At 52.1% G+C, this 25959-nt stretch overlaps 1 protein-coding gene across 1 annotated transcript; it reads right to left on the bottom strand.

The window, feature by feature from the left end:
* Nucleotides 1–1191: 1191 nt before the first annotated feature.
* On the bottom strand, nt 1192–24013 carry TGFB3 (transforming growth factor beta 3). The gene is made up of 7 exons (XM_059182768.1): nt 22241–24013; nt 13966–14129; nt 13553–13682; nt 7546–7653; nt 5603–5774; nt 3256–3409; nt 1192–2376 (listed from the first exon to the last, which is right to left on the bottom strand). The coding sequence occupies exons 1-7, from the start codon at nt 22584–22586 to the stop codon at nt 2218–2220; spliced, it is 1233 nt and encodes a 410-aa protein (XP_059038751.1). The 5' UTR covers nt 22587–24013; the 3' UTR covers nt 1192–2217.
* Between the last annotated feature and the right edge of the window lie 1946 nt (nt 24014–25959).

Genomic DNA, 25959 nt, shown 5'->3' with positions numbered 1-25959 from the left:
TATTTTTTATTACTGTGTTCAGATAAACACTTGGGTGTTTCTTTCTCATGCCCAGTGAAACTCGAGAGTAGCTGCCACAAGTGAAAAGACTGCAGCTTGGGAAAGCAATGGCCCATGGCCATGGCCACGATGCATCCCCTCTCTAGGCCCGCTAGCTCCCTTGGGTAAAATGGACCACAGACCCAGCAGCCATGATTTTAGGGCAGGGACACAGCCCCCCAAGCGCTGTGGAAGTAAATGGGTGCCACAGGGGATGAAGCCTGAGAGAGAAGCTCTTGGAATTGTCTGGGCATGGACAAAGCAGGAAAGAAGGTCTGGGCCAAACTCAGGAACTCAATTTGGGAGAATTCCAGAAGGAGCAAGATACACACATCTACACACACACACACACACACAGGCAAGAACATATCCCATAGACCCTTCAACCTGCAAATTTTAGCTTCGAATAGACTTTTTCACCAACGGTAAGGGGATTTCAGTAGAGAAGCACATTTTTTGGGAGTTGCTAGATGGTTCCTCTGCATTGCAGATGGTTGCATCAGGTGGACATTAATACCACAGTAGAATTCTGCATCGCTCTGGGATCTGTGACCGCAAAAGAGAACTATGGGATTGCACTTCCTCGCCCTCTCCCATCCCCAAATCACTGACAGAGGTGTTCCTGGCAGGCTTCCCTGATAACAGAATTAGCCTCATCTTCTTCAGCCGTTTGCCACAGACAGTTTCTGTAATTCTCAACTGCTTCGAGGGCGAGATTAGATTTTCAAAAATGACGATGTTCATAATTTATAGCACAGCTACAAACAAATACATTTCCACAGGCAAGGGTTCACCGCAAATGATTTTTGCCCAGTTAAATGTAGGTCACGTTCATACAACTTTCTGCAAATCTGAGCCACTGCCTCTGTGTGTCTGAGAACAAAGTAACTCCACAAGAAGGAAGGGAACACAGACGGTTCATTCTTCTCAGACGGCAGAAGGTAGTGTGGCGTCCCACCGTCCAGGGTGCGCACACTAAGCAATGCTTTCCACGTTTGAGATGCTCTGCCCCATGAGCCAGTTACCTCAGGTTAGTAGACACGAACATGGGATTAAGAAAAGAGCAATCAAGGATATTTATCCAGTCAAACTAAACACCTTAGGATAGGCTTTTACTGTTCTAGAAACAATCTTCCAGAAGATGAAATGATCCAAGATTCCCCAAAAATATTTATTTATACAAAGAATTTGAGAGTAATATTTGTATTTGTCTTTATACCTCAGTCTACGTGTCTGGGGCCAAGTCATTGTGTGGCGTGTGCGCGACCTCCCCGCACGCCTCACCCATTCTAGCACCTTCTTCCAGGAACACCAGATGAACGCAGGGTCTGGGGTGGGGGAGGGAACCCATAATGCCCCAAGACTGCACAGACCCCAAATCCCAATATGTGCGCCCTTGCCCTGGAAGGTGTCTAGCCATATGTCCAAGGGGAAATGCGATCGAGGAAGAAGGCGAGAGGAGGGACCCAGAGGGCAGACAGGAGAGCGTTCGTTCCCACCCTCTGCTTCTGAGTTCAGCGTGTCCAGATGGCCCCACAGAGTTGACGGTCCAGGAACTCCATTCCCTGGATTTTTCTCCCTGTACTGACCCTTGGTGCTGCTGATTGATGTTGAGAGGACAATTTGCAAAAATAACACATTCCTCCTTAATCCCAGGTAGCCCAAGATAACAATTCTGGGACTTTGTCTAGGTCACCTGTCTGAAGGAAAATGCTTGCCTTGAATCAGGTAACCCCCATTCCCTAGAGCAGATGTGGGGCAGCAATGAGCCCATCTGACCTCAGAAGTGTCTTCGGGCCTGGCCCTGTCCCGGCTGTTCTCTGCCCTTCCTCCTCCCTAGGGTATCCCAGATCCATTGTTGCCTGATGCGTCCCCGTGTCGACTTGCCATCCCTCTTCCTCTGTCCCCACCACCTCCGTCTACGTCACAGAAAATCTGTGTATTCTGAAGAGTTGGGCCTTCCCCTAACCAACCCCACACTTTCTTTACCACAGTGATTCCCAGAGCCAGCAAGGAGGAGAAATGTCCCGAAAGGGAACTTCCGTCTCGGCCATCCGCCCGGAGCCGCAGGTTGTGGGCTCCGGGCCTCTAGGTGAGGTCTGTTGCTTTTGTTTCCCGAGGAGCAGGCGGTCAGGCGGTGGCGGTCCTCTGTCCTCTCTCTCCGTCGCAGGCAGGGTCTCAGCTACACTTACAGGACTTGACCACCATGTTAGACAGCTGTTCCACTTTGGGGGTCCTCCCGACATAGTACAGGATGGTCAGGGGCTCCAAGTCCTGGGGCACGCAGCAAGGTGAGGCGGATGCTTCGGGGTTCAGAGTGTTGTACAGTCCCAGTACCTGGGGAGGACACATCATTTAGTGGACGGCAGGCCAAGCCGCAGACCCGGAGCCCTCTACCATGTTCTGGGGGCCTCTCCAGAGACGGCCGCTTGTAGACTGGCCATGGATGCTCTCTGGGTGTGGGTGAACACCTATACTGTGTGGGCTGAGCGTTATCAGGCTAAGCCGATGACAACTAGTGGGTGACTTGAAATGCCTCGTGAAATTTTCTTAGCCATTAGGAGACACTTCTGGTTTTGCTAGCTATATTGGTTACTCCGGTGAGAAGCGATCTCACTAAATGCTGCTTTGGGCCATTTAGTAAGCCCTAGAGTGTGGGACCCCAGACAGGATGCAGTAACCGTGAGCTCTCCGGAACCATGCTTCCCAATGGACTGCCCTATTTCCGATTCCCCTCGAGGGAAAGAAAGGCAAGCTAGTGTCAGAATCCTGATTTCCCCCTCTCTCCCTTTTCCTTCCCATTGTTGCCTATAAGCTGCTTCTTTGTGCTTTGCATGATCTTTCAAAATCCCAAGAGGCTGGAATTCCCAGGCCTTTCACTGATGGTAGAAGCCTTTCTGCCCCAACATCCCTTGCTAGCCGTGCATGCACGTCTCTGACATACGGTGTTGGGACAGTGCATTAATTGCCAGAATAGTAAAAAGGTTCATACAGAACAAATAAAAAGCCTGGTTGAAACCATGGAGGAAATTTTAAAGGGCAGAATGTGGCATAGAGTCAGCCCAGGATGCCAAGATCAGAACCTTCAGCAAAGGAATTTTACTCTCCCTGGATCTTTATTCGCTCATTCAACATTCAGTCCTCACGCATTCTTGTGAACGAGTGGCCCGGCGGGCACGGCCCCAGAGCCCCACATCGCATAGCCCCGCTCCATACCGTGCTGTGGGTTGTGTCCGCGCTGCGGAGGTAGGGGCAAGGGCCTGAGCAGAAGTTGGCGTAGTAGCCCTTAGGTTCATGGACCCATTTCCAGCCCAGATCTTGTCGGAAGTCAATGTAGAGAGGGCGCACACAGCAGTTCTCCTCCAGATTGCTACAACAACAAACATTTATAGACCATCAACCTAAAGGAAATCGATATCAAAACCTTCAACGGCCCTCATATCTGTACCTGGAGTCCTTCCTGGTCATCCTAAGAGGTGGCCCTAATCCATGGAATCCCACATTCAAGTGCATTGAGCAGTACATACCATAAAAGCATCTTCCTGTACTGAAGACCATGATCCCAAGGTCATAATAGGCAGATAAAGACAAGGCATGAGGAAGAGGACAAAAGGCGAAGGTGGTCCTGCCTCCTTTAACACCGTAGATCAAAGCAGAGACATAAATCGCTTCACATAAAACCAAGCACTGCATGTTCTCGGCCAGCTCAGCTTTGTGGAGGTTAGTTTTATTGTTACCTTCCTAAGGAGCACTCAGCAAGACGTGAACTCTAAGCTCATGTGGCTTACATACGTTAGCCTGCTAACACAGGAAACATGGCGGACTGCAGAGAGAGAGCTTCTATTCCCAACGGTGTAATTAGGCAGCCAGACCAACCTGAGCCTGCGGCTGCAGGCTTCTCGTGAACAAGAAATCCTTTGTGGTTTAGGCCACTGTTCCTTGCAGCCAAGAGCACCCATTCCTAACCGATCATGAGCCACACAGAGCAAACTACATGCCAGCCTTCAGACGGTTAGTGGCCACTACATTGCCTCTATTGCACCTTCAAGTTCAACATCCCTCGTTCACGCAGTCCCTCCTTATAAGACATGGGTTTAGATCTAAAGCTCTAATTCATTCTCCCCGGCTCCATCCAGGCATCCTCCTCTGCAACCAAACTGACCCATTCGTGTTCCTTCCTTCCTCCCCCATACCCCTGCATGCCCAAACCTCACTCATCTGCCTAGGCTCACATTGTGCACCCTTCATAAGCCTTTCCTGCATCCACAGATGAACTACTTGCTCTGGATTCTTAAAGCACTCTATCCTTCGGACCTTCTCACGGATGTGGTTGTTTTCTTCATTTTAGTCATTGCTAGGTGTGCTTTATCATCCCCTCATAAAAGAGGAAGAAAACTAAATAAGAGAAGGGGCTCACTCTTTCTTTGTCTTCCTACTACTTCCTCCTACTTCTGAATTAGTTCGTTAATTTCTCCAGCTCCAAACCCCCTGGTACACAGAGACTGCCTTCTTTCCCCTCACCCAGGAGCATCCTTGGACAGTTCACAAGGAACTGAGCACTCCTTTCGTGGAAAGCCCTGCATTCAACTGGTGCAGCCACTCTGGAAAACAGTATGGAGGTTCCTCAGAAAGTTAAAACTAGAGCTATCCTATGACCCAGCAATTGCACTACTAGGTATTTTTCCGAAGTACAGATTCAAACGGGTGTATGCACCTTGAAGTTTATAGCAGCATTATCAACAATAGCCAAACTACGGGGAGAGCCCAAGTGCCCCTCCACTGAGGAATGGATAAAGAAGACGTGAGTATATCTACAATAGAATACTACTCAGCCATCAAAAAGAACGAAATCTTGCCGTTTACAATGACGTGGATGGAGTTAGAGTATTATGCTAAGCAAAATGAGTCATAGAAAGACAAATACCATGATTTTACTCATATGTGGATTAGGAATCAAAACAGATGAACATAGGAGAAGGAGGAAAAAGAGAAGGAAGAAAAACCATAAAAGACTCTTCACGATAGAGAACAAACTGAGGGTTGCTGGAGGGGAGGGGAGTGGGGGGACAGGCTAGATGGGGGATGGCCATTAAGGAGGGCACCTGTGATGCTGACCACGGGGTGTTGGATATAAGGGATGAAGCACTAAATTCTACTCCTGAAATCAATATGACACCATATGCTAACTAATTAGAATTTAAATAGCCAAAAAAAGAATAAAGAAAGTCCTGCATTCATCCCTCCCACACACAAAAACACATGGTAGGAGTACTTTACAACATAAGAAGCAGAGCGACTTCGGCCAAGTCTCTCCAATCCAAACTATCTTAGCAACACTCTCCTGGCCATTGGCTTCAGCCAGGTCCCCCAAGAGCTGGGCTGTTGGAAAACCTGCGGCTCCCAGAAAAACAGGAAGATGTTGGGAAGAGGTTTTCAATCTTCTTTCCTAGAGAGGTTTGTGAATAGCATCCAGGACCCAGCTTGGGCGTGGGGACCGAACCACAACGGGCACACAGTAAAGGCTGCCTCAGGAGTTCATGGTCATGAGTGGGCCCAAGCTCACCGGAAGCAGTAATTGGTGTCCAGGGCCCGCTTCTTCCTCTGCCCGCCCTGGCCTGGGTTGTCCAGCCTGTGCGGGGGGATCATCATGAGGATGAGGTGGGGGTTGTGGTGGTCCTTCTGCTTCTTGAGGCGTCCGAGATCCCCACGGCCATGATCGTCCTCACTGTCGACCCCTGTGGACGGGAGGGAGGAAGACAATCTCCTGTCTAAGGAAGGCGGAGTGGAGGCTGGCCTCCTGTTCTATCCAGTCCCTGCCCGGGCGTCCCGCTGGTGTCAGGCTGCAGGAAGGGGAAGGAGGAGACCAGGTGGAGGAACCGGCCTCACAGGAACTGACAAGACACCCATAGTCGGATCCCCTCATGTCTCCTCTGTGTAAACCGTCCAGAGAGCAGAGAGGTCTTCCGAGATGCTTCCTGGGATGTCAGGCCCAAGAAGCTTCCATGAAGTACCCTGGGGGTGGGGGTGGGGGGCAGCTAACATTGCTTTCGGTTGTCCATGTAGATTCTGAGACTTAGAATCTTGGGGTGTGAGTTCCCTCGTATGCTCTGAATTGATCAAGACAGCCCCTGAGTCCTCCCTATAATGTAAGGTGTCTTGGTTGAAGATCCCTTTGACGGGAGCTGGAGGGACTAGACTGTAACCATTAACGGACACACGCTCTAGGAGTTTCAAAGTGTTTCCACTGTAACACTCAGATGAGATTACAAGGGATGTGATGCACAGATTAGCAAACAAACTCTGCAGGGCCGGGGTGGTGGTGGGGACCCTCTTTCATCTGGAAGAGAAAAGACTGGGGACTGAATTAGAGCGAGTCTCAACTAAAAGAAGATCTATTTCATGACAGGCAGCTGCCGGCTGCTGTCCATCTCCACCAGGGAAGGAACACAAGGAGCTTAATTTACACAGTGACGGAAGGAACTTGCACCCCATGAAGGTGCACTAGGACCAGAAGACAAATGGGAGGCTTGAATCTGAAATTCCCTTTTCTGAGCATCTTTATGAAAAAAGTAACTATGGACAGAGTGGGGGGGGTTTCATCCTGACCTGGCCTGTAGTTTAGACCCCAAAGGTCTTCTGAGCTCTGAGGTTCTGTGACTAGGATGTCGAATGCTTGGCTTTAAAAAAGGGGGGAGGGCAGGGGGCCCTCAAATCAAGGCCATGAAGGGTAAAGAAGACTGCCCAGGGCTGGCAGCCAAGAGAGAGTACATCTCTTCCCAGACAAGCCTCTGACCTCAGGCTCTGGCGTGGTTGGTTGGATCTTGAGGAACCGCCTGGCTTTGGGTGTGCCTCAGTTATCCAGATGGGACTGTTCAAGGAAGGGGAACGTCCCTGAGATCGAGAGACCGTCCAGAGATTGAGAGCCCCAGAAACAGTCTGGAAAACCGGAAAACCTGAAAAGACTATCAACTCTTTTTCCATCTTCCTACAATTACCCTGAGCCCAAAGCCGTCATTCAAACCAAGATGACTGCTGGGTAGGAATCAGGTGGCCTCTGGGGTATTTAGAAAGTTCAGGAGTCGGGAAACATATTCTCGGTCACCATAGTAGTTCATTTCTTTTAGGGAGGGGGAAGACACCTACTATTTGTTGAATGTTTGAGGCACTGGGTTTCACATTTGTTATCTCACTTAATTTGCATAATGACTCTACAGAAGAGGTATTCTCATCTCTGTTTTACTGACTGAGCCCAGAGAGGCAGACTGGTTGGCCTTGACTGCATCCTTCTTCCCAACACTACACTGTCTTCCAGACACTCACATATTCTATCTATAAGCAGAAAGTCACACACCTTGCCTTTGGAGCAAAGCAGAAACACTTGAGTATAAAATATTGGGCTATCTCTGTGACGGAGTTCGGTAGTTTTTCTTGGGGCTCGGTTGGGTCTCCTCTCCTACCCTGCCTCATCGACCCCCCTCCACCTACTAGACACATCCATTTTGTTACCTTTGAATTTGATTTCCATCACCTCATGAATGTTTTCTAGGATGTCTCCATTGGGCTGAAAGGTGTGACATGGACAGTGAATGCTGATTTCCAGACCCAGGTTGGACTCTGCAAAATAAGACATGGAATCAGTGAGAACATTCTTTACATGATGGGGAAGTGTGCCCATCACCACACACGGTTAGACAGGCCCTCTGCTCCCTTAGGCAGTCATAGGAGCCGAGTGATACTGAAGGTCACAGGAGCCAGAAGGTGCCACCAAAGCTGGAGTGGACCTCCACATGTGTCACCACACTGCAGGTGTTTCTGTTATGTCATGAATAACCAAATAAAGGCCTAAATTAAGGAGCATTATAAAGGAGAATTTTCCTTTTTTTTGAAAGACTTATTTATTTATTTGAGAGAGAGAGAGCATGGGCACATGTGTGCGAGTGGGGGTAGGGGCAGAAGGAGAGGGAGAGAGAGAATCTTAAGCAGACTCTGTGCTGAGCCTGGAGCCCAGAGGGGGGCTTGATCTCAGGACCCTGAAACCACAACCTGAGCTGAAAGCAAGAGTCGGACGCCTAAGTCGGACCACCCAGGCATCCCGAAGGAGAATATTCATGGTCCTCTATATTCAAAGGATGGTATTGGGGAAAAAGACTGTCACCTGCCTACTTGGGGACAAAAAAACGAGGTACAAGAAGGAAGAAAACTAACCATCACCCCTTCTAGGTGTTTGTTGGGAGAGGAGATGCTCAAGCCAACCTGCTCCAGAAGGACGAATTGAGGGGCCGGGGGACCAGGAGAGAACGGGGAACGGGGTTTACCGGGAAATTCGGAGCAGAGAGGCAGTGATGCAAAAGGCCACAAATTCCTCCAGCTGGGCGGAAGCCGGTGGAGTCTGAGCCATAGAACTAGAGAAGTTAGGAAGCAATGCTAGAGGCAAGGTCACCTGCAGACAAATAGCCAAATCCGTGTATCGGGAGGATGGCAGCCTTTCTGCCAGGGCCATGACTGTGGGTGTAAATGGAGTGCAAGTTTCCAGAGGAGAGAAGATGAAAATCATAGTTAATTTTGACTGTATTTTCCTTAAGGGGTAAGGACAGAATGAGGTCAAAGGTACTTGGAAGTTTCTTCCCTGGGAATCCCTGTTCAGTTCCTGGGGAAGCTGGAGACAGGGACGGCTCGCTGTGGGGAGACGAGCCGCTCAGGAAGACCGTTGTGAAATCAGAGCACTGGCCGAAGGACATGGCCAAGGGCCAAGGGCCCAGATGACACAGCTAAGAGAAAACCAAAGGATTCTCTGGTGTAAGAAGGCCAGCTGTGGCCCTTTCTTCTACCGGTGGTGTTTGTGTTGTACTAAAATGGGGGAAGCAAGGAAATTAGTAAAATGGGTTGAGCAAAGTGCAGGGAGAAAAGGAGGTATAAGAAGAGACACATTTGGGGGCGCCTGGGTGGCTCAGTGGGTTAAGCCTCTGCCTTCGGCTCAGGTCATGATCTCAGGGTCCTGGGATCGAGCCCCTCGTCAGGCTCTCTACTCAGCGGGGAGTCTGTTTCCCCCTCTCCCTCTGCCTGCCTCTCTGCCTACTTGTGATCTCTCTCTGTCAAATAAATAAATAAAATCTTTAAAAAGAAGAAGAAGAAGAGGAGGAGACACATTTGAACTGAATCCAGAAGTTTTGTGCAAGGAGACCAGGAAGGGTCTGGGATACTATCAATTCTGGTGGGTCAGAGTCAGCTAGGGAAGCTCTTTCGACCCAAAGGGAGCAGCAGGTTGTGCTGTAGGAAAGGTCATGGGGAAGGACCCCTCTTCAGGACCAGCATCTCAGCAAGCTGACTCATTTACTGTGCCCCGGGCCACCCCCGTTCTGGGGGAGCATCCACCCCTGGGACCAACGTGATGTCTTCTTGAAATCTGGTGTCATCAGGGAAAACCCCAGAGTCCAAGCCAGCTCAGCACCCTCTCATGCACAGAATGACTCAAGCCCAGGGTTCTGATCACCATTAGGCAGGCCAGGATCCTCTCTTCATAAATTCCAGAACCCAGTCTCATCTGTCCTCCTCTAAGCCAGGGCAACCTCTAGGACACATTGACCCTTGGTGAGCTTGAAGACTTCGGTTCCAGAAGGTTCGCTCTGGTGGGGAGGCATGGGGCTACAATCACAAGGAAGCTGATGCCCAGCCAGAGAACAAGAAGTGAATAGAGACGGAGCCATGGGAGTGTCTTCTTCCTGGCTGAAGGCCACTGAAGGAAGGAGCAGGGCCAGCTGGGATGGGCGGCAGAGTACAACTTCTGTTACCCAGAAGGCCTCAAGGTAAGCCAAGAGAGACCAGCTGTAAGCAAGTTCTATGATTCTGAGTTAGATGGTCAAGGTGCAGGGGCACCTGGGTTGCTCAGTCAGTTGAGTCTGACTCTTAGTTTCAGTTCAGGTCCTGATCCCTGATCTCATGGGTTGTGAAATCGACCCCCGCAGCAGGATTCGCAAGTGGCAGGAGTCTGCTTCGATATTCTCTCTCTGTCCCTTCCCCAGTGTGTGCTCCTGAGCAGGCCCTCTCTCTCCCTCTCTCTAAAATAAATAAATAAATATTTAAAAAAGAAGAAGAAGAAGAAAGTCAAGGTGCAGACAGATGTGTAGTGACAGTTAGGCTTAGGGGACAGGTGGTAGTGAGAGATGGACCCCTGGCTTGGCCAACAGGCTCTGTCTGGGTAGAAGATTCAGAGTGATGGCAATAATCGCCAACATTCACTGAGCATTACATGTCGAGCACTGCTCTAAGACTGTATGTGCGGGAACTCATTCCATCTTTATAATAATTCTACAAAGCAGGAGCAATTATTACCCATCCCCATTAAAAGATAAGGACCCTGAGGCTAAGAGAAATTTAATGGCTTGCCCAAGGTACCCACCCAGTCAGTAAGTGGGAGAGCCAAGATTCAAACACCTGATGCCCAAGCCACGCTCCTAATTGTTAGAGACAAGGAGGGACAAAGAGGGGGCAACAGAGATCACCAGGGAAGATGCCTGTGTTTTCGCAGTGTCGCCCCTCACCTGAGCTATGATGCTGGCTGTGTTCCCTCCCCCGGTCGCTAGTGGACGTCTGGCTTCGCAGGGGGAGAAAGTGCCTACCAAGGAGAAGGAGCACAAAGGTATGAGGACCCAGGCCCCTAACTCTCGGTGGGGCTCCAGCCAGCTCCAGGACCCAGAAGGCAGACTGGCAAACTGGTGCACAGCAGGCTCCCAAGTATTTGCTGAATGAATCCAAGACCCGATATGTGGATCAGTTTCCCCATCAGTCCACACCACCCACTGCTCCATTTGGAGTCCACCTGCTGCCTTGTTCGGGGCCACGAACTCTGAGGAGTCTCACGAGCTCTGCGTAAGTCAAGGTCTGCGTGTGATTCCCCTGTTCGAGGGGCGGGAAGCATCTGCCTAAATGGGAACTGAAGGTTCCAATGAAGAACTAACCTCAGAATTGGCAGTGGTAGGGATGGTGGGTGGGGGACTCACAGGTTTTATTACGAAATTATCTTTTTGATGTCTCAAGGAAGATGGAAATCATTCTCAGCGCAAACGTTGCATTGAGCTCTGCAGCTGGGAAAATAAGAGCTCCTTCAAGTGCCCAGGGCTTCAAAGAAATCCAGGTGGAGCTGATCAAAATCAGACAGGGAAGCTAAGAGATTAATTTCCCCAGTTTCCCCTTTCTGCAGCCATGTCAGGCTCTAGGTGGAGTGCCGTCTGAGTCAGACTTCCCAACTGTGCTGCCGACAGCAAGCAGATCCCCGTCCTGTGGGTGCTCCCAGGCTCTTGCCTTTGTGCTCAGTAGGGGAGATGGGACAGAATTCCCCGGTATCCCTGGAGTTGAGGCAGGACCTCCAGCCCACGATCAGCTGGCTCAGCAGCAAGCAATGCCCCTTCGATGAGGACTTGCCCACTCAGAGGCCTGCGGAGCCCAGGCAGGTTATATAAGTGAACAAAATGAGCCAGCAGATCATGCTCAATGGGGACTGCCAGCCTCGTTCTTGGGGGACAGCAGGGACTGAATGGCCTATGGGGATGTGAAGGATGCCCACCCCATTTTAAGAGGTGGCCACGACTCATCTCCTGTGGATCGTCACTAGGAAATCTTCTCATTTTTCTAGAACATCCAGAAGTCCAGGTTTTATGTGACATCTCCTGATTTGAAGAACAGAAACTGTTGACTGTTTATTAAATTTAAAATATCATGTAGGTCAAGACTTAGTGCTTTAGCCCCCAAACACCAAGACAAGTTTCCTAAAATATCAATGACAAGAAAGGGCTGACCGTCTCCAGGGACTCTGGACATCGGCCTGTGGGTGGACTGTGCCCCCATGGCAGCTGATGACAGAAGAAAATTCTGGGCAAGACGGGAAAAAGGAACAGATGAGCCCGCCCACCACAGACACCCCCCGGCACTGAGCATCAGTCCTCAGGCAGTGTCCCCAAGTAAAGAAGGGGAGAAACAGCAGACGTGATATTACGAGACACCATGACTGCCAGTTGGGAGACCCCAGTCCTGATCTAGGCTGGATGACCCTGGCTAAGCCACTTAACCTCTCAGGGCCTCAGGTTCCTTATCTGACCTAATCAAAGACTCCTCTTGTGTAAACAGGATAAAAAACCATGGAGCTCTCTCTAGTCCATTTGATCCTTAAAACGGCTCTGTGAGACGTACAGGGAAGGAACCATGACCTGATGTTCCAGGTGAGGAAATACAGCAAGTGGTTGAGATATTTGGGACATGTGACATTTGATATGCATATTGTACAGCTCCCCTTGGATAACTACCAAGCCTTCCAAATTTAGTTGGCGCTAACAGAACCGGGCCCCAAACCTACTCTTCTCTGTCTTCCCTGTGTCAGTTTAAGTATTATCACCTGGGGGTTCCATCCACAGCCTCCGAGGCCATCCTAACCCGCACACCCCTTACCTAACCAGCCCTTTGTATGGGCCAGACCTCCAAAATGGACAACAGATCCCAAGCATCTCCACGCCCACGACTACCATCCTCGCTGAAGCCCCAGGGGCACTCCTCTGGGCTGCTGCGATGCCCCCTAGCGGGTTTTCCCTCTCCTTCCTTTGACTTCATGCAAGCAGAGGGGTCTTGTCTTTTCTTTCAATGATTTTATTTATTTGAGAGAGGAAGAGCACACAAGAGAGTGCGAGTGGGGGCAAAAGGGAGCAGCAGAGGGAGAGGGCAAAGCAGACTCCCTGCTGAGCAGGGAGCCCAACATGGGGCTCGGTCCCAAGACCCTAGAATCATGACTTGAGCTGAAGGCAGACAGATACTCCACCGTCTGAGGCCCCAGGTGCCCGCAGAGGGGTCTAAACCAAACCACCTCACTCCACATCCCAGCCCTGCTTGTGATACTCCAAGGCTTCTCATTACACAGGGACTAAGTCCTCAAACCTGACCATGGCTCTGCAGGTCCTAAGTCATATGGCCCAGCTACCTCTGGCCCCCAGCTCACTCCATTCCAGTGGTGTCAGCCTGCGTGCTGCGGTCAGATCAAACCACACAGCTGCCACCTGGGGGCCGCACCTCCCCACCTCCTCTGCCCAGCACATCCTTATTCTCACCTTCACACGCCGGCGCTTCTCATCCCTCAGACCTTGGGGCACACATTCCCGCTCACAGAGAGCCTCCCTGAGCACCGCCTGCTGGATCCCACCCGTCACGGCCACACTGTCCCCTTTCTCTCTCTCGTGGTATTCATCACTGAGGTTCCTACTCCTCAGAGTGTTTTCTTGGTTACTGTGTGTCTCTCCTATCGGAACAACGGCCCCATGGGAGACGGACCTCCCTGGTCATGTTCACGGCTGCATCCCCCCAGTGCATAAACACGGGTTGAATGAATGAATGAAGGGCACAGAGAGCCAGGGACAAAGCTAGAGCTTGAACCCAGATCTGGGACTCCTCTGGTTTTGTCCTGTTCCTTCTGTTTCGGGAACAACCAAGGGTCCTGAGGTTCCCTCCAAAACGCTCAGACTAAGAGCCAACATACCTCTTCGCAGAAGCCACTCACGCACTGTGTCGGTGACGTCAAAAGACAGCCACTCGGCGGTGCCCCGCGTGGGCAAATTCTTGCCGCCGATGTAGCGCTGTTTGGCAATGTGCTCATCGGGCCGGAGAATCTAGAGGGCAGAGAGAGGCGTAAGTACCCCAGCCCAGGACAAGGATGGCAGCCTAGGTCACAGTGCAGGAGCTCAGGCGAGGGCAGTGACAGGAAGCTAAAAACTCCGGAAGACTCTCACAAGCCCCTTAGTTAATGCTTCGTCCTCTCCAGGACAGACACAGATGCAATCCAAGAAGGCAGGGTTCACAGCCAGGTCCGCTCAACTCTAGCAGAGGGAAGGCCCAGAATGGTAGAGACGCTGCTCTCCTGTCTATGGGGCTTCTGCTCTGGGAGGGGCTCACCTGGAAGAGCTCGATCCTCTGCTCACTGCGCTTGGAGCTGGGGTTGGGCACCCGCAAGACCCGGAATTCTGCTCGGAACAGGTTGGTTCCATTTTTCTCCACTGAGGACACGTTGAAGCGGAAAACCTTGGAGGTGATTCCTTTGGGGCAGACGGCCAGCTCATCTAGGAGATCAAGCAAGTGGGGAGAGGGGCAGTGTGAGCGAGACGCATAGGAGACAATGTGCTGCCCAGGGACACTGGCCAGGTGGCCCAGGTCCCACCCATGACCTCCCTAGAGGCTCAAGGGCTCAGGCCTAAAGGTGGGGACAGAAGGAAGATCTAGGTGGCCCTGGAATCACACACAGGCCTAAGCCAGGAGCAGGGAGACCTGGGAACCCCAGGACACAGCACCCATGACTGGCCATTCAGGGGCAATCACCCCTCCTCCCATCGCCTGGACATCCCAACTCTGACAGGCTCTCCAGCCTGCTTTCGCGCTCTTTTAAAAAACACAGATTCTCAAAAGGTCGCAGCAAATGGCCCGAGTAGTTCAAACATCTCACCGCTGCTTGGCCCATTCTTGCGTTCTTCCCTTCAGGCATTCATTCATTCATCACGTGTGGCTTGAGCACATACAGTGCGCCAAGTCAGTGCTGACACTGGGAAGCAAAAATGAAGAGACATGCCCCTGCCTTCAAGGAGATTCAGATCCGGGGGAAGATACTAATACAGAGACCCACATAACAGGACCAGCAGGAAAGTGCTGAGGGCCTTTGGAGAAGCCCAGGAGTTGCTGCAAAAGGATCCAAGGAGGGAGACAGCAGGGAGCAACTGAGGCGGAGAGGCACCCTTCGATCTGGGTCCTGCAGGAGGAAAGGGTTGGAGGATGGAGAGGAAGGCACTTTCCTTGGAAGGACTTCTGGGAACAAAGTGGGGAAGGGAGAAGGTGCCCGTGTGTAAGATGACCTGAAGCAGCCAGGTGAGGCCCCAAGACAAGGTCAAGGACAGCCAACTGCGATCTGCCCACAGGGAGGCTGAAATGTCAGACCAAGAGGCTGGATTTTACCCCACCAGCAGTGAGAGCCATGGAAAGTGTTAGTGCCGCGCAGTGACATAATTAACACCATGTTTTAGGCCCACTGAGGCAGCATCAGTATGGCAAAGGGCCCATATCTCAAGCCAGGCAGACCCATAGACATATCTTCAGACAGAGCTAGGCCATCCGCTCTGGCTCCTTCCTAAGGGTTTCTGTCCTTGACAGCATGTGGTATGCCAGCCTCTGCCACACTGCTGGCTGCTTCGTCTCTGTCCACAAGACTCAAAGCAGCAGATGCTCTTTCCCATACCTCAGCACCAGACAAAGAGAAAAGAAATATCCTGGGGCACCTTGGTGGCTCAGTGGGTTAAACCTCGGCCTTCGGCTCAGGTCGTGATCTTAGGGTCCTGGGATCAAGTCCCACGTTGGGCTGCTCAGAGGGGAGCCTGCTTCCCCCTCTCTCTCTGCCTGCCTCTCTGCCTACTTGTGATCTGTCTCTCTCTCTGTCAAATAAATAAAGAAAATCTTTAAAAAAAAAAAAAAGATCCTGTCTTTCTCTCCTGTGTGTGTTACAACCTCAAGGTCGGAGCAGCACTAACACCCAGAGAAAAACTTTCTACATGAATGGTAACAATAGCCAGAACCTGAAATTCAAGCTCGGAGACCCAGATTCCACACATAATGGACGTGGCTGGAATGAGCTCATCATCACCCTGAGGGGTGGTGTAGGAAGTCACGGACAAGGCGGGAAGGATCAGAGGCCTGGAAACAAGCAAGTGTGCTACTGATCTTTAGGAAAGGATGAGTGAGTGTTTCTGGAAATTGCCATCTGGTGGGCCTGACACTGGTTCTTAGAAAATTAATGGAACAGATGTTAGGAAAACAAATGTGTGAATGCCGCCTAACGAACCCTGATTAATAACTGCCTTCGAGAAAACAAATACTGCCAACTACTCCCTAAACCGTGTCAGAGAGAACCAGAAAGAGGCATCAGTGATAGCAATTTAATTGTTCAGCTTGCCAGTTTGGAAGCCTCTGGACGTGGACAAGCTCGTGGACTGGCAACCCTGTCGCGCACTGACACACTCGGTTCTTGAAGGAGCTGTCATCGAGGCGGCTCCTATCTCCAGTAACTGCTGAAAGAGGGAGCGGAGTGTGTCCGTGTTGCTATGGGAAGGAAAATGAAACAGAAAAGGGCACGTGCCCGTAAGCAGAGTCAGAGCGGGACCAGGATTCAGGAGGCCAGGACACTGAGGAGCTAAGACGGTCTTCAGGACACTCTTGTATGTAACCATCTCTCCTTTGTGACTCCCAGACCATCAATCAGTCAATCAATCTCAGTCCCTCAGACGGACTCCTCTTGCTGGGAACTTCAAGGAGATTTCAAGAAGGAGGTGGGGAGGATCTCTCTTTCTCTCTCTCCTTTTTTTTTTTTTTTTAAAGATTTTGTTTACTTATTTATTTGAGAGAGAGAGCGCACATGTGCATAAGTGCGGGGAGGAGCAGAAGGAGAGAGGGGGGGTGAGAATCCCAAGCAGACTCTGTGCTGAGCACGGAGCCCGATGTGGGGCTCGATCTCATGCCCCTGAAATCATAGCCGGAGTCAAAACCCAGGGTCAGGTGCTCAATCGACTGAGCCACCTAGCCTCCCTGAGAAGTGTTATTTCTTTTTCTTTTCTTTTCTTTTTTCTTTTTTTTTAAGTCACCGGGACCTACAGATTTCTAGCAGAGTTAGAAGGGACATTAGGGTCATCTAGGGCAACCCTCTTCAGACGAAGACACCGATGTTCAGACGGATCTTGCCAGATCCACTCATTAATTAGTTGATGCAAGCAAATTGACACCAGCAAGGAAAGCTGGAAATCATTAATGATTACAAGGGAACTGCCTAGGAGAGAGAAAAAATGTAAATATAACCTTTTTGGCATTTAAGTCCACAGAATAACAATGGTATTTTAAATCATTTGTGGATTGAGATGATAAATAAACAAACTGTAGTAACACCACCTAACACTGCACAGACCTCTTCCCAACTCACCTGGCCCTCTAACAGTCCTTAAGGAGAATGAGCATTAAGTCAAACTGACCATTTTACAAAGGAGAAAAGTGAGCGACCTTCCCAAGATCACTCAACCAGTGGGTTGCGGCAGAGGTAGTATTTGAACCCAGCCAGGTCATCTGACCACTCCGCTCTTCTTAAAGTGGGGCCTCTGGAAATTGGGGGGAGCCCTAAGAGATCCTCTAGTGGAGGCACAGTTTCACCAAAAAAAAAAAGAAAGCTTCCGTGGAGTGGGCCTAGAGTACCAACTTGGGCCCAAGCAACAGCCCATTCCCACTCAGTTCTGTGGGTAGGCCTTGCATCTTTAGGACGCTAGAGGAGCCACCCTGAAAATTACATTAGGACCAACTTTTTCCACTACGCAAAAAAAAAAAAAATCCATCTCTATATCTATATAGATATAGATACAGATATAGATATAGATATAGATGGAGGCGAATTTCTCTTTTTTGCTACAGGAGAGAAAAATAAGCAAAGGATATTCCTGTAGAGTCTTCATGAAAAAATGCGGAAAGGCTGACTGTTTCGACCATGCCTCTGAAAATGTTTTCAGACGCTGGGACTCCTGGATGTGCCTTTGCGTCCATCCGTCCTCTCTGCCTGGTCCCTGCTGCTCCCAGTGGCGGCCCACAGACACGAGCCAGGCGCTGCTTCTCACCCCCTGCCCCTTAGAATCACGTGCAGAACCTTACAAACCCGTGACTACCTCGGAGTGGGTGGGTCCAGAGCTGCTTGTTGTTGTTGTTGTTTTCCCCCTATCTTTCTTCTCTTTGTAAAGGTCTTCAGATGATTCTAATGGGCAGCCAGGGTTGAGAACCACAGTTTACAGTGCTCTGCAAAGGATACCATGGCTTCCAGATGCTCAGGAAGTTTGAAAAACCACGCTTCAGTGATTTAACCTTTAAATAGGTTGACCTTTCAGAAGTGTTAGACACACAGTTTGGCCAATGCATCATTTAAAAAATTTTTTGAATTAGAAGCCCATCGATATTTTAAGCCCAGGGTAAAAGGTGGGAAATTTGACAAAAAGAGCCAGGTTTTCAGCACTTCTGGCAAACGGCGAGGTCTGGTGAAGCTGGACCCACATTCCTAAATGCAGAAATCAGCAGGAACTGAGCAGTGGGTGCTTTCTCTGACCCAGGGCGTGGGTGCTTCCGGCTCCCCCCAAACCCCATCAGCCTCCCACACCCTGTGCTCTCCTTGACCCCAAGGCCAAGGGCCCTTTGCGCTTTGTCATGGTGCTGGTGCTGAGGCTTTTCTTCTGGATCCTTTGCATTAGCTGCCTCATCTCTGTGGACACTTGGGTTGGCAGACTCCAACCTTTTCTTTTTCTTCATTCCTTTTCGTCATTGCCCGCGCACTCCTGTACACAGTGGACAGGCACTTAGAGAGGAGTGACAGCAGGGAGATGGGGGAGCCTGGAGAGCAAATGTGGTAAGGAGTAATTTCCGGGGGAGAGGGCAGGAAAAAGAGCACCAAGATGAGCAGAGAGGAGAGGGCCCAGAAAATGAAGAAAATGAAGAAAAGGTTTTGCCCGAGTACACTGTGTTGTAAGCTTCAGGGGGCTTAAGAAGCAGTGGGTGCTTTTTGGAAATACAGACTCCCCAGGACCTCGCCCACAGATTCTAATTCTGGAAGGGTGAGGTTGGGCCTGGGAATTTACACATTTCCTACTCACACAGAGCCCCTGGACCGTTCTTGGAGAAACCCTGACCTAGTGTGCCGAGAGCACTGGCACCGAGAACCAATGAGTTCTCAGGATACGAAAGGTCTTTTAATTTTCAGAATGAACCCAATCTAAATTAGCATCCAGGAAAAAAAAAAGGCCAACATATCAAATTTTCTCTTTGCTCAGGATCTCTGGGTTTGCTGGCTGTCTTCACGCCAGCCTTGGATGAAAACAAGAGTCTCCCGCCAGCCACGGATAATTACAGGCCAGAAGTTAAAATGACACCCACCCTGGTGATATCTTGATAACAAGGATGACGAAGGGAGAAGACTGCGTCTTTCCCCGTCTTTCCCCATCGTGGATGTCAGGGAGAACCTCTCTATGGCCAACTCCCGGTGAATTACAAAAGGATTTACGGAAGCTTGCCTTCCGCGCAGAGACTGTTCAATGGTCCCAGATACAGACACAAAATTGTTTCAGCTGCAAGAGCGTTTGGAGATTATCTCTGACTTCACAGATGAGAAAACTGGGCTCAGAGAGGTGACCAATCCACTGCCACCTGGTGTGGCTGTTTAACCAGCTTGAGGCTTTTCCTTAGATAAAGAAAACCCTTTTGTTGAATTTGGGAGAACATCTGCGGTGGTATGAATCTCCTGGCCCTAACAACAGGCAGAGCTAAGACAGAACACGCCCAGTTGGCCCCGCGCGATCTGCCCCGGGGTTACTAACAGCGCCTATCCGCCCTCCCCCAACCATCGCTTTGGTCCAATATGTGATTTATTCATATTGTAAGTCAAGGTCGTATTGAAGCCTTAAGGTTAAAGGTGGAACTTGCAATGTCTATTTTACACACTGGCATTGGTGCCTAACGATATGCATTCTGCATGCAGAGCGTCTGGGTTAGAGTCCATGCTCTTAGAGCCAAATTACTTAACTGCATGTTTCTGGTTCCTCATCTGTAAGGTAGAGAATTGGGGTCCCTATCTGCCAGAAGATGGGCCCTCTCCTCTCTGCTCATCTTGGTGCCCTTTTTCCTGCCCCCTCCCCCGGAAATTACTCCTTACCACATTTGCTCTCCAGGCTCCCCCATCTCCCTGCTGTCACTCCTCTCTAAGTGCCTGTCCACTGTGTACAGGAGTGCGTGGGCAATGATGAAATGTGGAAGGGAACTCGATCTCAGCACTTCCTCAGAAGCTCTGGCACCCAGACCCTGCCAGTGTCCTGCCGCAGAGCCAGTGCCGCCACTGGCCAACCCTCATGAGCTCCGGACAGGCTTCCCTTACGCTAAGCCTCTGAGGTTGGCTTTCTGCTCCAGCTCAGCATCTGCCCACTGCCTCCTTTTAATTAGTGTGTCTTCTGCATCTGCCTCTCCAGGGCTGGCTCGGCACCTGACCAGCTGCAGGGCGGGCCCAAGCCACGTCTGCTCAGCCCCTGTGTCACCTCCAGCAGCTGCAGAGTCTGGGCCTGCTTCCTGTGTGCACCTGCAAGCCTCCCTGGCATCATCCGTGTCCTCACGGCCCTAGCTCCTCCCCAAGATCTTACACAGCATCTGGATCCTTGGGCTAGATCTACTCCCAGACTGACCAGGCTCTGTGGCCCGAGGGCGACCGACCCCTGCCTGCCCCAGCTGCAAGGTCCTGGTGCTGCCGGCTGAGCTGCCCGGCATCCGTGTGTCCTGGCTTTCCCCAGGGCTGCCCCCTCTATGTGCCCTGAGCTGCTGCACAAAATCCATGTCCACTGGCACCTGTATGCCCTTGCCTGCATCTGGCCCATTCATTCTGGGATTTCAGGCTGGATGGGGCCCTTGTGACTCAGAGTCCCTCCTCCCTGAGACTCCACCTCCTGGCCTGGATCACTGAGCTCTGAGCCCTTCTCCCTCACCCTGAGCTCTCTTCAGACCTCTCCTGCAGGCCTCAGCTGTCCCTATCTGTGGCCACTGCGTCCTGATTTGGCAGTTGCCCAGGAGCTGGCGGGGGGTGGGGGTGGGGGGCGGGTTTCAGCCATCCCAGTGCCTCTGGGAACTGCAGGCCCCTGGCAGACCCTTAGCCAGCCCCACCTGGAGGACACCGGGGAGGGAGCCTCTACTCATTCTGCCTTGTACTCAGGCTTCCGACCCACACGGTAGCCACATCCTAAGGCAAGGCGCTCCAGGCAGCCACAGGAAAAGGGAGTGGGAACCCCTCGCCAGGAACCACAGGCTCCTGGATCTGGCCTGGGCCAGCTCCCAATAGGGCCTTTTGCCCCTTCAGCGAGAGCTGCTCCACCCACCGGCCACCTTCAGCCAGGTTCCTTTCAACCTCTGCCGTCCCCCCCACCCCCAGCTGACCCCTCTCACACTGCCTCCTCCCTCCCACTCTCCCACCCCTACTCCCACTGCCAGGTGAGCCCGGGAAGAAGAGGGAGCCATGAAATCAGGATGGCGAGGACACCTGCTGGTAGGAAAAGCAAACAGAGCTGTTCCCAGAGTCCCTGGCCTGTCGTGGTTCACATTCCTCCTTCTTGGGCTGTCAGTTTCTCAACATCTGCCAAATCTCTCTCTTCTCTCTCTCTCTCTCTCTCATATTGAGGTTTTTTAAATGTCCGTTCAGCAAACACACATGACTTCCACACGTGTACAAACACACACACGGACGTCTCACCCAGAAGCCTCCCAGCTTCTCGGCACAGACGAGAAGCTCTTGGGAAGACACACTCCCAGACACATGTCCTCTCTGCACCCACAGCCACACCTCCCACCCACTCTTCCCGTGACACGCAGACACAGAAGGGCGGCCAGCAATCATCGACACGTCCAGAGCCACAACCCTGCTTTCCCCGTGTCCGCAGGCCTGGAAGCCGCCCATTTTGATCCCAGGAATCTGTCTACTGTACAAAGCCCGAAAGCACATGTACGTGTGAACAGAGGTGTGACCATGCTCACGGCTCACGTGGGTCACGTGTGTGGCACAGACCAAGGGGCCTGGACAGCAAGAGGCTGCGCCTTGCCCGGGCCTCGAAAAGCTTGACAGACATGAATCTGTGGCAGGTATCCCCTTCTTCCCAAGAACAAGAAAGATTAAACCACAGACGTGTCACAAGGAGTTGTGAAAACGGGGGAGAAGACCCAGGTCTCCAGACTCGTGGAGCCAGAAGGGCTTTTCAGAGATTCGGCCCTGGCCTCCCGGGCACCCGTCTGCTCAGTTACCTAGCCCCTCACACGTGCCAGAGCACAGAGGTTAACGGGACAGCGCAATGTAATTCCAAAGTCAAACCAGTTCAGGATGTGATGGCAGTTCAGCAAGCCACTCAACCCCAGGGCTCCCGGCCTCCGAAAAGCCCCCTGCTCTTACCAGAGTGGCTCTGTCTCCCTCCCACCCACCCACCCACCCGGCCCCAACCGTGCATCACACCTCCTGAGCCTTGGTGTGAGTGAACTGGGGGCACCCCCCCCACCCTGCTCAGAGGCCAGCACTTGGGCCCCCCCTCCGTGGGACTCCCTACTCCAGTTCAGACCCTCCAGAGCAGACACCCCAGCAAGAATTTGGACTTACTGTGCTCTGCCAGCCCCTGGATCATGTCGAATTTATGGATTTCTTTGGCATAGTACTCCGACTCGGTGTTTTCCTGAGTGCAGCTGTCCTCCCTCTCCCCCTGCATCTCCTCCAGCAGCTCCCGGGTGCTGTTGTAAAGGGCCAGGACCTGGTAGGGGACGTGGGTCATCACCGATGGCTCAGGGGGACTGGTGAGTCTGAGTTTGCTCAAGATCTGTCCCCTAATGGCTTCCACCCTCTTCTTCTTGATGTGGCCAAAGTCCAAGGTGGTGCAAGTGGACAGAGAGAGGCTGACCGTGGCCAAGTTCAGCAGGGCCAGGACCACCAGAGCCCTCTGCAAGTGCATCTTCCTGCTCAAGCTGGAGAGAGCGGCCCGGGGGGCTGCAAGGCCCAGCGAGGAGGAGACCCCAGCAGTCGTGCAGAAGGAGGGAGGAAAACCAGGCGGCCTCCCTAGATCCCGAAGACTGAGGCTTGGCAAGAAGGTGCATGAACTCACTGCACTGCGAGAGCTTCAGGACTTCCAGGAAGCGCTGGCAACCCTGAGCGCGAAGAAGCCGACTGTGTGCCTTGGAGCTCTGGGTTTCTTCTCCATGTGTCTAAACAGGTTCTGCGGGGCTCTGACTCCCGGCAGGCCAGGTGGAGGGCAAGCAGAGGGCTGGGAGGGGTGGCAAGGCAGCTGGGAGTGGGAAGAGAGCTGGAGTTTTTCCTTAGGTAAAAATAAATAGAGCGGATATCTGATATTGCCAAATGCCGCTTGGCGATGGGGAGAAAGTGGGTATTTTAGAGAAGGAGCAGGAGGACCATGGCTGGGTCCCAAAATCAAAATCCTCGCCTTGCCCTGAAGGAGGATAAGAAAAGAGAAGGGAAAAGAAAAGGGGGAAAAAAATTCTTAAAAAAAAGTCAGATCGCCAGTGAGTAGGTGGGGAGAGGCAGGGCTGGGCTGGGCTGGCCCCAGGAAAGGTGGGGGCAGCGCAGGACACACTGCAGGACACACTTGTCTCTCGGGCACACCATTCATGCTTTCTCTTTTGTTTACACTTCCTCGGGGGCTTTCTAAATGACTTTGTTCATGCTGCCTCTCGTCTTCATTGGCTGGGAAGTGGGGGTATGTGCAATTGGAAGGCAGGGAGGACAGGCCCCTGGAGAGCAGCCCCAATAATCCACTTGGACGCCCAGTGTCACCAGCACCTCGGCTTGTCTTCTCCCTCGGCCATTGCTTCTGTTCCCTGCTTCTCTTTAAAAAAATAAAAAGGAAAAGGAAAAGAAAATAGCAGCCAGTTCCCTGCACGCCTGCTCCGGAAAGCGGTTATTCCTTCTTTCTCAGGCTTCTTCGCCTATCTCTCCCCTCGCCTTCTCATTCCCTTGGCCTTGGCTTTCTGCTTCCCTCCCTTCCTCTCCCTGCTGCTTCTCCCTCTCCTTCTCCCTCTCTCTCTCCCTCGCTCCCTCTCGCTCCTCTCCCTCTCCCTCTCTCACACACACATGCACACACACTGCTTTCTCTATTTCTCTCTGCTGAAATTTTATACCTCCCTCCCATGACGTCTCTGGCCCGGGTGGGGGAGGGAGGGACCAGCGCACGCAGCCTCTTTTGCTGCACGATTTTAATGTTTTAAACAGGCACAGGAAAAGCCGAGCCCGTTTGAAAAATACTTTGCGAGCCCTCTCGTTCGACGTGGTAACGGAACTTTTTTTTCCCCTCTTGGAGTCACTCCTGCTACACGTTGACTGTTTTTCTGGAAAGTTACTCCGACGAATCCTTTCCCTCCTTTTCCCCCAGCTCCTTCGCCCTCTCGCCAGCTGTCAGTCCGTCCTCTCTACTCCGCCAGTCTCTCGCTCCTGCCCCGGCCCGCCCCCACCCCCACCCCACCCCGGGCACAGCGGCCCGCCGGGCAGGGGCGCGGGGCACCGGGCAGGGGCGCGCGCGGGGCTGGCGCAGGGGCGGCCGTGCCCACCCTCGGGGATGGAGGCAGGCGGCGCGGGGAGCGACGCCCGGCCGGGGTGCGGGGTCGGAGGTGGGCACGGTTCCACGGCGATCCTGGCCCCGATTCTTCACGGACAAGCCTGGAGTCGGGCGGCGGGCTGAAGCTTGGAGATGCTCCAGGGCCATTGAAAATGGTGGCGTTTTCCGGCAGACCGAGGGTGCCCTCTGGCGAGGCGAGCGCGCCAGTGAAGGAGCGCGGCGGGCCGGGGCCGGGACACCGGGGAAGGGCTGGGGGGTGGGGCCGGGGGGCTGGAGAAGAGGGGCCGCGGCAGAGGGCGAGGGAAGCGACACCGGAGCCTGGGGGGACGGCCTCGCTCTCGGACCGCCGCGCGCACAAGTGCACCTCTCTCTTCCCGGGGCCCCGCTCGGCAGCCGCTCTCGCAGAAATGTGCTCCAGATGTTCGCAGCCTCCCTCCCCGCCGAGGGTTCCGCAGGGAGCCGCGCCAGCGAGCGCAAAGTCAGCAGTTGGCCCTAGCCCATTTCCCAGATGGGTGAGGGGAAGTTTTCTCTCCGTTCGCTCTCCTTTCTCTTCTCCGCCTAAGCTTCTAGGTCTTTTCCCACGAGAAGTTCAGAGAGGGCAAGGCACGTTGCTGTCCGGCAACATAGGACTTGCCTCTGACTTGATCTCTTTCCTGGGAATCAGTGCTGCTCCCCGCCACCCCACCCCACCTCATCCAGCCTTCCTGGACCCTTCCTGTGAGGTCTGCTTCCTGCTCCTGACTCCCAGGCCTCTGGGATGTTCACTGAATGCCCAGAACAGTGGTTGATCAGCTTACAGTTGAGGAAACTGAGGCACAGAGCGATTTTTTTTTTTTTTTCCTCTAAGGGCCACCCTGCTGATGGGTGGTGGAAGCGATATTTAACCCAAGCTCTCTAGTTTGGGTAAGCATTGTTGTCATTTGAATAACATGTGGAAATCTAGGTGTAGAAAGCTCAAAAGTAACTTACCTAAAATATATAGGCAGTAGGTGTCAACTCTGAGATTTGGACCCAGGAAATGTATTGCCAGGCTCTATACATTTTCTTAGGCAATACTGCCTCTGAAATTCAGCCATCATTTGAGAAATATTTTGACATTGTCTGTATGCCAGGCACTGTTCTGGGCTCTGTGGATGTAGCCCTGAAGAAAACAAACTAACAAAACTCTTGCCCTGAAGGGACCTTACATTAGGGGTGGGGTAGGAGGGGCGGGGAAACCGGCAGTAAATCAAATAATTAGGTATGATGATAAAAGATGAGCCTCATGGTGGAAAATAAAGCAGGAAGGTAGATTAGGGAGTGCCTAGGTTGGAACTGTTGAAACTTAAAATAGGGTAACAGAGAAGACCTTACTGAGGCCTTTAAGCAAACACCTGCAAGATGGGAGGAATATTATTCAAGTTCTATCCGTTGGGACTCCCAGTCAGTCTCCAGGGATGCGGCCCTGGCACGTGTATTTTTGACAAACCCCACAGGTGAGTCAGGTGCTCAGCGAGGTCTGGAAGCCACTGCCCTAGGGCTTCTTTCTGCTCAAACTGAGCACGGTGTATTGCACCTTTTGCTTTCAGGAAGTCAGGGAGGAAGTGGGAGTTAGGGTTTGGAAACTGGCAGTAAGGTGGTGGTTATGTAGCTATGAGCTCACACCAAATGGAAAAATCCAAAGATGAATCCCTTCTTCCTCATCTGGTGCCAAGGAAGACGAAAACAAAGGATTCATGGGAGCCTACGTTTTATCTGTCTTGGATTTTGGCAATGAATG

The sequence above is a fragment of the Mustela lutreola genome, chromosome 7, assembly GCF_030435805.1.
Source record: "Mustela lutreola isolate mMusLut2 chromosome 7, mMusLut2.pri, whole genome shotgun sequence".
Classification (NCBI taxonomy): Eukaryota; Metazoa; Chordata; class Mammalia; order Carnivora; family Mustelidae; genus Mustela; species Mustela lutreola.
The sequence above is the reverse complement of the archived record's forward strand: the minus strand, read 5'-3'. Positions and strand labels throughout refer to the sequence as shown.

Bases quoted from the DNA above. Each gene is read 5' to 3' on its own strand.
- TGFB3 (XM_059182768.1), bottom strand. From the start codon at position 22,586: ATGCACTTGCAGAGGGCTCTGGTGGTCCTGGCCCTGCTGAACTTGGCC. The intron at 5,775-7,545 runs GTAACAAAATGG...TCCCGTCCACAG, and splicing joins GATGGAAATCAAATTCAAAG to GGGTCGACAGTGAGGACGAT. The intron at 3,410-5,602 runs GTGAGCTTGGGC...TTGTTGTTGTAG, and splicing joins GACACCAATTACTGCTTCCG to CAATCTGGAGGAGAACTGCT.